Here is a 12,355-nt window from a genome sequence, read left to right as displayed (position 1 = left end):
GAGCAGTAATGGTCCCAGTACCGACCCCTCAGGGATACCACTATTTCTCTCTCTACATTCTGAAAACCGACAATTTATTCCTACCCTTTGTTTTCCATCTTTTAACCAGTTCCTGATCCTTGAGAGGACTTCCCTCTTATCCCATGATAGCTTACTTTTCAAAAGTCTATTTAAATTAAATACATTTTTTTAAAAAAATGTATATGTTTTTAGAAATCTAGACGTGTTATATGTTTTGGTGTAACTTGCATTATCCTTAGGTTAAATTTGCATCATCCTAACAAAATATTTACTTTATTTATATCTCTTTTATATATCTCATCGGTCCTGACACCCCCGCCCTGTAAATTCAAACACCTCCCCTAATTTCAATTCCTGGGGAAACCATTGGGTACCTCACAAGGCATATTTTGTACAAAGATTATTACCATCGCATGTAGGGTGTGACTAGAGGGCTGCTTTGGGTCACACATGCTCAGAAGGGCATCTCCAAGGGTGGAGGGCCAATTCCACTCCCATGTGCCAACGTGTTCCGCCAGGTCAGCCAGCCCCAGAGAGAGACAGCCATATCGGAAGGGCGCTGAAGATCTCTGCCCTGAGGGCTGATGTTCGCTGGCCTGCTTTGGCTACCTGCAGCAAGCAGATAACTGCCAGGAGAAGGATCCCAGCCTATTCAGAGAACAGAGTGCTTGCTGCTTGGTCAGCTCAGGAGGGCGTGAGGACATAAATGCCAAATGAGCAGTGCATGCTTTCAATGCGTAGGATTAGTGGCCCATGTGCCTTTCAGTACTGAAGAAATCTGTATGTTTAAATTCTGTTATTTTTCTTTGGCCGGTATGTGCTGTATTGCTGTAATGATAAGAGCATGTCTCGATTTATGAGGCGACTTAGTTAACCCACAGATTATCGTCTTCTCAACAGAAGAATTTTTTTGTTTAGTCTGAGCAGCTTTACTACACTGTGGTGTCTTTCCTCCAAATCGGAGCAGCTCAGGGTACTGGCATCCGCACCTGCCCCAATTTGCATATTTGTGGTGTTCTCCACAGGTGGGAGTTCCGCTGTCGGAACAGACTGAACCTGCTCACTGTCCCTGCAATACAATGAAATGATTACGGGTACGGGTGTAATCAAAGTTTGGTGGGTTACACTCAGGCCGGGCCCTTGTCTCCGGCTCTTTAACGGAGCCCTGACTCTGCTCTCCCAGGAGCCCCTCTCTGCCTGAACACAGGTTGCTCTTACAGGCCCAGCTCACTAGGTGACATCTACCCTGTCTTTCCATCCAGACTGCATGGAAGACTGGAGAACTGAGCGGGATTATGACATCACAGGTATCAAGGAGACTGAGCAGCTGTAACATAAGAACGGCCACACTGGGTCAGACCAAAGGTCCATCTAGCCCAGTATCCGGTCTTCCGACAATGGCCAATGCCAGGTGTTTCAGATTGAATGAACAGACCTCCTTTTAAAGTGCTTTGAGAGCTACTGATTGAAGATGTTAATAAGAGGTAGGGCTGGGGGAGGTGGCTCGGTACAGGAGCTGGAGAGAACTCTGCAGAGCCTGGGATGGGGGAAGAGTCTGTGGAGGGGTGAGCCTGGGGATGGCCTAGACTGAGACTGGCTGAGGGAGGAATTGACCTAGAGAGGGAGTAGAGCTGAACTGCTTGCTTCAGCATCCCTGGATTGGAACCCAGAATACAGGGGCAGCCTGGCTTTCCCTGCCAGCCACCAAGGCTGGAAAGCCGCCTGATAGAAGGGTTGGAAGGACCCCTGAGGCCGGAGTCAGGCCAAAGCCCTGGCATAAGGCCACTGGAGTACTGCTGTGTGGGAGTCTGTTACCCAGGAAGGGGTGGGGAAACAAGTCACCCCAATAACCCCTGCACTCCGGTGACTAATGCCAGTAATTACAGCCGAAGAGAGACCTGCCCGGATGTCATTCTGTGTGAAACCACCAGGGAAATGGCTCTCGAGCACTGACATGAGGGACAGGTGACATTCACCCTCATGTGGATGGCCTGTCCAAGGCCTCCGTAGCACAGCCCCATGGCCGGGGATTATGGGGGGAGGAGAGGTTCAAGTGGAGGGACCATGCAATGCTGTCTTTAGAGCTCCAGGTGTTATGCAGCGTCTTCAGTGCCACCTGGAAACCTGCAGGCATCTGCTGCTGCCTGGTGTGATTGCTCCTGCTTGGAGCTCCACTCAGTAAAGAGATTTAGTTTTTGAGTAGTCTTGCAATGTAATCCCATGCGATGAATCCATGTGCTATATGGCATGCTTACTCCATGAATCAGACACCCTCTGTCCCTATGGTGGCAGGGACGTGAAGTCTGGTGCTTCCGCTCTGCAGTCACGGGCCTGTGTCACCTAAAGATAAGAACATAAGATTGGCCATACTGGGTCAGACCAAAGGTCCATCCAGCCCAGTATCCTGTCTGCCGACAGTGGCCAATGCCTGGTGCCCCAGAGGAGTGAACCTAACAGGCAATGATCAAGTGATCTCTCTCCTGCCATCCATCTCCATCCTCTGACAAACAGAGGCTAGGGACACCATTCCTTACCCCATCCTGGCTAATAGCCATTAATGGACTTAACCTCCATGAATTTATCCAGTTCTTTTTTAAACCTTATTATAGTCCTAGCCTTCACAACCTCCTCAGGCAAGGAGTTCCACAAGCTGACTGTGCGCTGTGTGAAGAAGAACTTGCTTTTATTTGTTTTAAACTCTCTGCCCATTAATTTCATTTGGTGGTCCCTAGTTCTTGTATTATGGGAATAAGAAAATAACTTTTCCTTATCTACTTTCTCCACATCACTCATCATTTTATAGACCTCTATGATATCCCCCCTTAGTCTCCTCTTTTCCAAACTGAAAAGTCCTAGCCCCTTTAATCTCTCTTCATATGGGACCCGTTCCAAAACCCTAATCATTTTAGTTTCCCTTCTCTGAACCTTTTCTAGTGCCAGTATATCTTTTTGGAGATGAGGAGACCACATCTGTACGCAGTATTCGAGATGTGGGCGTACCATCGATTTATAAAAGGGCAATAATATATTCTCAGTCTTATTCTCTATCCCCCTTTTAATGATTCCTAACATCTTGTTTGCTTTTTTGGATTGCTGCTGCACACTGCGCGGATGTCTTCAGAGTCCTATCCACGATGACTCCAAGATCTCTTTCCTGATTCATTGTAGCTAAATTAGCCCCCATCCTATTGTATGTGTAGTTGGGGTTATTTTTTCTAATGTGCATTACTTAACATTTATCCACATTAAATGTCATTTGCAATTTTGTTGCCCAATCACTTAGTTTTGTGAGATCTTTTGGAAGTTCTTCACAGTCTGCTTTGGTCTTAACTATCTTGAGCAGTTTAGTAACTATTTTGAGCTAAAGGACGATCCTGCCAAGCTAACTGCATGTATGTCTACACTGTACATTAAGCCCGGTCTCTGACTCAGGTTTGAGCCCAAGCCCCACTTCCATCCATGCACAAATGAGTCCGACTCGGGTCAGCAAACACGCAGGGCCTGGGTCTTAGGACCCTACAAATGGGGGTTCAGGGTCAGATCCTGAGTTCTGCTGGGACTTGGGTCCAAGCCCTGTCATTTTGCAGTGTGGATACAGCTCAAGCCACAGACCTGAGTCAGAAGGTCTGTGTAGTATAATATGGATGTGTTAGTATAACACTGACACACCCCAATTGTCAGTGGGCAGGATCAAACCTGGGACCTCTGAAGCTTAGCCTAGGAGGCTGGCGTTTAGGTCATGCAGTAGAGGCTCAAACACTCAGCTTCAGAGGTTCGAGATTCAATGCTGCCTGCCAATAACTGGGCTTTTTTGGCCCTAGAACCAGGGGCTTATCTGGGATATCAGATGGGAAGTATCCGAAGCTCGGGAGGCGCTTCCTCAGCTAGGGGAAGTATGTAACCTATGCTTGCTTGGTGTGGCACTCTGGAATATTGTGTGCAATTCTGGTCTCCCATGTTTAAGAAGGACGAATTCAAACTGGAACAGGTACAGAGAAGGGCTCCTAGGGTGATCCGAGGAATGGAAAACCTGTCTTATGAGGGGAGACTCGAAGAGCTTGGCTTGTTTAGCCTAATCAAAAGAAGGCTGAGGGGAGATGTGACTGCTCTCTATAAATATATCAGAGGGATAAATACCAGGGAGGGAGAGGAATTATTTAAGCTCAGTACCAATGTGGACACAAGAACAAATGGATATTAACTGGCCATCAGGAAGTTTAGACTTGAAATTAAATGTAGGTTTCTAACCATCAGAGGAATGAAGTTCTGGAACAGCCTCCCAAGGGGAGCAGTGGGGTCAAGAAACCTAACTGGCTTCAAGACTGAGCTGGATAAGTTTATGGAGGGGATGGTATCATGGGCTAGCCTAATTTTGGCAATTAATTGATCTTTGATTATTAGCAGGTAAATAGGCCAATGGTCTGTGATGGGATGTTAGATGGGGTGGGATCTGAGTTACTACAGAGAATTCTTTCCTGGGTGTCTGGCTGGTGAGTCTTGTCCACATGCTCAGGGTTTAGCTGATCACCATATTTGGCATCGGGAAGGAATTTTCCTCCAGGGCAGATTGGCAGAGGCCCTGGCGGTTTTTCACCTTCCTCTGCAGCATGGGACACGGGTCACTTGCTGGAGAATTCTCTGCACCTTGAAGTCTTTAAACAATAAGTTGAGGACTTCAGCAGCTCAGACATAGGTCAGGGGTTTGTTACAGGAATGGGTGGGTGAGATTCTGTGGCCTGCGTTGGGCAGGATGTCAGACTAGAAGATCATAATGGTCCCTTCTGACCTTAAAGTCTATGAGTCTATGTCCCCCTCTAGTGGCGCCCAGCCTAGCTAGAGATGGATGAGTCTGCTACAGCCTTAGCTAAGAGCCACGTGGCTTTTAGCTCATGAAGTAGAGGCACCTATACTGAGCTTCACAGATCCCATGTTCAATCCTGCTGACGACTGTGGTCTGTTGGAGTTACATGTTGGCCGTGAGACCAGGCCCAGCAATGTTAAACCCAGGCTTACAATGCAGGGGGGTTACTAGAGCACAGACTGAGGACCTCACAAGGCATATTTTGTACAAAGATTATTACCATCGCATGTAGGGTGTGACTAGAGGGCTGCTTTGGGTCACACATGCTCAGTAGGGCATCTCCAAGGGTGGAGAGCCAATTCCACTCCCAAATTTAAAAAAAAGGGGGTGCCAACGTGTTCCGCCAGTTCAGCCAGCCCCAGAGAGAGACAGCCGTATCGGAAGGGCGCTGAAGATCTCTGCCCTGAGGGCTGATGTTCGCAGGCCTGCTTTGGTTACCTGCAGCAAGCAGATAACTGCCAGGAGAAGGATCCCAGCCTATGCAAAGAACAGGGTGCTTGCTGCTTGGTCAGCTCAGGAGGGCGTGAGGACATAAAAGCCAAATGAGCAGCGCATGCTTTCAATGCGTAGGATTAGTGACCCGTGTACCTTTCTGTACTGAAAAAATCTGTATGTTAGATACTGTTATTTTTCTTTGACCGCTATGTGCTGTATTGCTGTAATGATAAGAGCATGTTTCGATTTATGAGGCGACTTAGTTAACCCACAGATTGTCGTCTTATCAACAGAAGAATTTTTTTGTTGAGTCTGAGCAGCTTTACTACACTGTGGTGTCTTTCCTCCAAATCGGAGCAACTCTGGGTACTGGCATCCGCACCTGTCCCAAGTTGCAGATTTGTGGTGTTCTCCACAGGTGGGAGTTCCGCTGTCAGAACAGACTGAACCTGCTCACTGTCCCTGCAATACAATGAAATTATTACGGGTACAGGTGTAATAAAAGTTTGGTGGGTTACACTCAGGCCGGGCCCTTGTCTCCGGCTCTTTAACGGAGCCCTGACTCTGCTCTCCCTGGAGCCCCTCTCTGCCTGAACACAGGTTGCTCTGACAGGCCAAGCTCACTAGGTGACATCTACCCTGTCTTTCCATCCAGACTCCAAGGAAGACTGGAGAACTGAGCGGGATTATGACATCACAGGTATCAAGGAGGCTGAACAGCTGTAATGTAAGAACGGCCACAGTGGGTCAGAGCAAAGGTCCATCTAGTATCCGGTCTTCCGACAGTGGCCAATGCCATGTGTTTCAGAGGGAATGAACAGAACAGGGAATCATCAAGTCATCCATCCCCTACTGTCCATTCCCATTTTCTGGCAAACAGAACCTAAGGACACTCAGAGCATGGTGTGGCAACCCTGCCCATCTTGGCTAATAGCCATCGATGGACCTATCTTTCATGAAATGATCTAGTTCTTTTTTGAACCCTCTTATAGTCTTGGCCTTCTCAACATCCTCTGGCAGAGAGTTCCCTGGCTTGACTGTGCATTGTGTGAAGAAATACTGCCTTTTGTTTCTTTTCGACCTTGGTCAAAATGTGTAACTTCAATCCCAATGGTATTGGAAGAGCCCAAAATAACCAATACAGGAATGTACTGACTATGACCCCTTCCTTCAAATGCACTGTGGCCTAGTGGATAGAGCACGAGCTAGAACTCAGAAGACTGAAGTGCTAGTCCTGGCTCTGCTACTGTCTTGCTGGGTGACCTTGGGCAAGTCACTGCTCTGCTCTGTGCCTCAGTTTCCCATCTCAAAAAGGGGGCTAATGCTACAGACCTCCTTTGCAAAGTGCTTTGAGATCTACTGATTGAAGATGTTAGATAAGAGGTAGGGCTCTTTATTATCTTATGATATAGGGGGCTTTTCTTAAAGCACCCACTGCTGGAGTCAAGTGATTTATTTGAGAATCTCTACTCTTTATTTTATTTTATTTGTTAGCCAATTTTAATCCCCCGTGGTTGCAAAGAGAAGCTGGAGAACGTGAATTGAGTGCACCCTAGCGGCCCAGACACCGGAAGGCAACTGAAGAGTTCCCCAGATGAATGTTTTTTGAAGATCTCATTATTTGGAAGCCAATCTCATGATTTTGGTGGGACCCAGCTCAAGGGTTTGGAATGCTTGGGCTGCCGATACCGTGAACGTTTTTGTGCCCTCGTAGCACTAGATAATCACTTCAGGGCTGCTTCTCACTTCAGGCTGGGAGATTCTGCCTCAGTCACAGGGGTTTTAGGAGTTCCCACAAGTAGGGAAAAAATGTCCCTTGCCTACGGGCTTGAGAGTCATAGAGCTCGGAAAAGACCCAGGGTTTTCCTGGGAAACCTGATGCCCTCTCTCCTGCCTTATTCTGAGCTCAGCAGCTCAGCCCCCTTGGGCGATTGCCCCATCCTATCTCCTGATCTATATACAGCATTGACACCTCACAGGCTAGAGGGAGATTACAGGAGAGCAGCCTCATTGTGACCTAGAGACGACATCAGCGCCTGCCTGATGCCAGAGCAGCAACCTGCCCTCAGGTGTAGCCTGGGTACTTGGTGCTGCTTTGAGCGTATCTGTGATTCTTAGTGCCTGAGCCCGGCAAAATGAGATCACTCCTCCTCTTTCTCAACTCTGCCTCCTGCCTAAGGATCCTGCTGCTCTTTCTTGTGTATTATGCTGTGATCAGGCTTGCCAGATCTGAGGTAAGTGAGACTCCTTGAGAGATGGAAAGGCTGGATTGATGCCAGCTGAATGCAGGAACCAAACAGAAGTAGTTTTCAATCAGCAGGCTCGGATCATCTCCACCCAAGAGTCCTCAAAGAGCTGGCTCAGGAGGTTATTGGCCCACGGACATTAATTTTTTAACCAATGTAGGATTCCTGAGGGAATTCCAGAAGGCTGGAAGTGTGCTAATGTTTTGTCAATATTCAAAAAGGTTCAGGAGGTTGACCCAGCTTCTTATAGGCCACTTAGCCTGAAATAATGGACAAACTAATATGGGATTCAATCAATAAAGAATTAAAGGACGGGAATATATTCAAAGCAGGTTAACAATGTTTCATGGAAAATGGGCCATGTCAAACATAGATGTGACAAACTTAGACTTTTGGAAGGTGTTGTTTTTCACAGATTCCAAGGCAAGATGGGCCCATTGTGATCTTCTAGTCTGACCCTCCTGTCTAGCACAAGCCAAAGAACTTCCCCACAATCATGCCTAGTGCATACCTTGAATTAAAATGTCCAATCTTGATTTAAAAAATTGCCAGTGATGGAGAATCAGTCCACCATGACCTTGGTAAATTGTCCCACTGGTTAGTTCCTCTCACTGTTAAAAATGGATGCTTTCTGTCTAGTCTGAATGTGTCTAGTTTCAACTTCCAGCCATTGGACCATGTGAGACCTTTCTCTGCTAGATTGAAGAGCCCATTTGTCATTATTTCTTCCCCATGTAGGTGTTTATAGACTTTTCCTCAAACCACCCTTAACCTCTTTAAGCGACATTGACTGAGCTCCTAAAGTCTATCAGTATAAGGCAGATTTTCTAATCCTTTAATCATCCTTATGGCTCTTCTCTGAACCTTCTGCAATTTATCAACATCCTTCCTGAATGTTAGACACCAGAACTGGACACAGAATTGCAGCAGTGGTTGCACCAGTGCCAAATACAGAGGTAAAATAACCTCCCTCCTCCAACTTGAGATTCCCCTGTTTAGGCATCCAGGAACCGCAGGACATTTGGATTAAAAATTAGCACTATACAATATCAATGGAGCACAGGTTAAAGGGATTGAGAACAGGCTAATGGCTAACTGATAGATCACAAAAAGTAATTGTCAAAGGGCTCATCGAATGTGGGTGTTTCTAATGGGGCTTTGCAGGGATCAGTACTAGGTCTGATGTTATTCAATATTTTTCAATGACTTGGAAGTAAATACAAAATTGATGCTGATAAAAATGAGCGGATGACAGGAAGATTGGCAGAATGGCAAATAACAATGAGGACAGGGCAGTCATGCAGAGAGTTCTGGAGAGTTTGTTTGGCAAATGGGGCCCATTCAAACAACATGCATTTTCACACAGCCCAACACAGATTTATACATCTGGGAACAAGGAGGGCCTATTCAGCTTTGGATTTACCGATCTTTAGCTTTGTATCATCTGCAAATCTGGCCACTTCACTGTTTCCCCCCTTTTCTAGATCATTTATGAAGATGTTGAAGAACTCTGGTCCCAGTACAGATCCTTGGGAGACCTTGCTATTTATCTCTCTTCATAAACTCACCATTTATTCCTACCTTTGGTTTTCTATCTTTAAACCAGTTAGTGGTCCATGTGAAGACCTTCCCTCTTATCCCATGACAACTTACTTTGCTTAAGAACCTTTGATGAGGGATCTTGTTAAAGGCTTTCTGAAAGTTCAGGTACACTCTATCCACCGGATCGCCCTTGTCCACATGCTTCTTCACCCCTGTGACATTACGCCCCATATTCTTCATAGAAATATTGTTCTAGGAATATGGCATAACTACGGTATGTTTTATGCAAGATGGGTCATGTGAGATATCCTTGGAAAGGTTCTGATTTACTGAATGGGATTATCCTATTTGGATGGATGTATCATTTCTGTATCTGAAGTTAGGAATATGGGCTCTGTATCAATTACAAAAGTGCTTGCACCAGGGGAATGCCCCCAAACAGTAGGCAATCAGCCTGGATGGGCCATTAGGAAGGACAATAGGACATGGAAGATGCTAATCTTCCTCCTTCCTGAGAAGTTTCCTGGGATGCTGCTTTGACACTGCAGGGTCATGTGATCATGTCACCTCATAGAATTATAGAATCCATAGAATCTCAGGGTTGGAAGGGACCTCAGGAGGTATCTAGTCCAAGCCCCTGCTCAAAGCAGGACTAATTCCCAACTAAATCATCCCAGCCAGGGCTTTGTCAAGCCTGCCCTTAAAAACCTCTAAGGAAGGAGATTCCACCACCTCCCTAGGGAACCCATTCCAGTGCTTCACCACCCTCCGAGTGAAAAAGTTGCTCCTAATATCCAACCTAAACCTTCCCCACTTCAACTTGAGACCATTACTACTTCCTCTTTCATTTGCTACCACTCAGAACAGTCTAGATCCATCCTCTTGGGAACCCCCTTTCAGGTAGTTGAAAGCAGCTATCAAATCCCCCCTCATTCTTCTCTTCTGCAGCCTAAACAATCCCAGTTCCCTCAGATGGACATCATTTTGGACTGATGGTATTTTTCCACTAGGATGGAGGGGTAGGGGTGGTGTCAAACTGGGAGACAAAGGATTCCTGTCATAGCCAAGTCCTATTGAAGGCTTGGAAGTGAGTTAATCTAGGTTCTTCTCCACCACCTCCCTGCCCCAAAAGGAAGCCTGCTGAAAACATCTGGAGAACTAAAGGAACTAAACTGTGGGGGAGGAGGGAAGGGGCCGAGGCCAGGCGAGAAAGATCTAGCCTGTGAAAGGAATACCTGGCTAGTTAAGCTGCAAGCAGTGCAGTTTACCTTCAAGAAACTTTGCAGCTCTCAGGCAAGTGGACTGAGCTCATGCCAAACTGTTGTTGTTGTGTTTTGGTGTAAAACAGCTGCCGTTTGAGGATGCTCTAGGGGTTATATCAGCACTTGCTTGGGAGGATTTGCATGATCCATTCATGGCTTCACCACTCAGGAGTAACATCGCTATCCCAAATGGCTGCAGAGAAAACCCCGATATCATGCACTCCCTAAATATGTATCTAGGAAACACTGTTGTCCAGATGTCGGATTTCTCCCCCAGGGTCTGAATTCCGTGCATGGTCTCTGGGGTTAGTTGCATACTCTGCAATCCTAAAACCTGCAGAGTTTGATCATCTCTGCAGGAGAGAGAACTTTGCAGGCTCTCTCCTTCAATGCTTATAAACTCTGCAGGCTCCTGGTACCAGCAATCCCTGTTTCTCCAACCCCTGGAGTGTTGCAGTGACCCCTGTTATGGGTTGTGCTTTGTGCCCTATATTGGCTGCATCATAGGAAAGCACAATGCCTACCCATGATGCCTCAGAGTGCAATACTCTGCCAGAAGGAAAAATTTCCCTCTGGCCCCACATGGCAATCACCTCTGGCTCATTGTTCGCCCAGGTTTATTGAGGAGTTCTCTTCTAACCTTGCTGCTTTCTCTGTGTGTGGCAGGCTTCTCCGAGGAAGAGGAGGCCCAGAAAGACAAAAAAGAAAGCGAAAGGTAAGCAGCCCCTCACCCCACAGCTGCGGTGGCAGACTCAGGCCCCATGCAAAGCAGAGAAATAGGGTCTATTCCCCCACCTGCCTCCCCTCTTCCTGCGAAGGCACAGTCGTGCCCAGAGCCGTGCGGTGGCACTGGCTGGGGCTCCATTCACAGGCTGCCTCTGAAATCTGGGGCAGAGGGTGCCCAAGCAGCTCAATGTCTCCTTTATGTCTCACTTCTGGCAGCTTTTGGACGCTGTGCGGAAGAGTTGGAGGAGGCTGGTGCATCCCCAGAGACGTGGTAAGCAATGCCCCCCTCCATAAATCTGCAGTGGGTCAGTCCCCTCCTTTAGCGTCATGCAATTCATCCCCACCCAGGGCAGTAGCCCGAGTAATCCCTCCTGCCCCGACCAATGTACCACGCAGGCAACTCTTCTCCTTTAGACTCCTGCAATTCATTCCCACCCTGCAGAAGTTGCCATCTCTAATCCACCCCCACGCCTTGTACAGTGGGTCATTCCCTTCTTCCAGCATCATACGGCTCCTTTAACCTGGGGCAGTGGGGGGGAGGGGTAGATTGTGTCAACTGGACTGGACCATCCTCTCCTGCCAAGAGCGGGAGAAAATGTTTTCTGGGAGCAGCCCCATGCACCCCGGGGAGGTGAGGTGGAGAGGTCAGGAGGAAGGCTGGCCTTTCTGGTACGGTGAGTAGGGGATCCAGGAGCACTTGGGTAATGGCCCCTCCTCCAGTCCCCCAGCATAGGTTCCACAGAGGATTTGAATCCTGGAGCTAAAGAAGTAGCTGCATAGTTGGTAGCTAGAGTAGGCTGTTATCCTACATGCTGATTAGCTTCTGTGGAAGGGACATGACACACATGCAGCCAGCAGGATAGACACTCACCTCCTCAGCACTAGACAGGGATCACCTAACAATCCAGCTAACCCCAACCCAGAACATCCAAGGCCCGGGTATTGCAGGGGAGCAGGCTGCCTCAGTGGAGAAGGGGACAGGGAGCCTTTCGGTGCCGCACCTCTGGGTAAAAGAGGGCCTGCGGGCAGGGCCTGCACTCAGCTATCTGCTCTCTCTGTTCCACAGCTGCCCTGTGCCCCTGGAGAAGCTCCCCTTGGCTCAGCGCCTCAGGCTGGTTGAGAGGAGGCTACAGTACGTGGGCAGACACCTGGATGCAGTTCTGATACCGTAAGGCAACTGAGCGGGGGCACCAGACTGGGGGCTGGGTGGGAGGGGATAATGAAAATAGAGAGGAGGGAGCAGGGAAAACCAGACAAGAGAC

At 47.8% G+C, this 12,355-nt stretch overlaps 1 protein-coding gene across 4 annotated transcripts in view; it reads left to right on the top strand.

The window, feature by feature from the left end:
• The window catches only part of LOC120397911, a 46,831-nt gene that overhangs the window by 16,776 nt on the left and 17,700 nt on the right, over window positions 1–12,355 (top strand). Inside the window, exons 1-4 of one of the 4 annotated variants that reach the window (XM_039524610.1) lie at window positions 7,191–7,551; window positions 11,034–11,082; window positions 11,310–11,364; window positions 12,160–12,261. The exons of 2 other annotated variants lie outside the window; for them this stretch is intronic. In XM_039524610.1, the coding sequence (XP_039380544.1) occupies window positions 7,453–7,551; window positions 11,034–11,082; window positions 11,310–11,364; window positions 12,160–12,261 (305 nt within the window). In that variant the 5' untranslated portion in view covers window positions 7,191–7,452. Of the gene's footprint in view, window positions 1–7,190; window positions 7,552–11,033; window positions 11,083–11,309; window positions 11,365–12,159; window positions 12,262–12,355 lie in introns of those variants that run through there. One more of the 4 variants, XM_039524609.1, reaches the window with a different exon arrangement.

This window comes from Mauremys reevesii, linkage group 2 (assembly GCF_016161935.1).
Source record: "Mauremys reevesii isolate NIE-2019 linkage group 2, ASM1616193v1, whole genome shotgun sequence".
Classification (NCBI taxonomy): Eukaryota; Metazoa; Chordata; order Testudines; family Geoemydidae; genus Mauremys; species Mauremys reevesii.
Note: the sequence above shows the minus strand (reverse complement) of the source record. Positions and strands in the feature narration are given on the sequence as shown.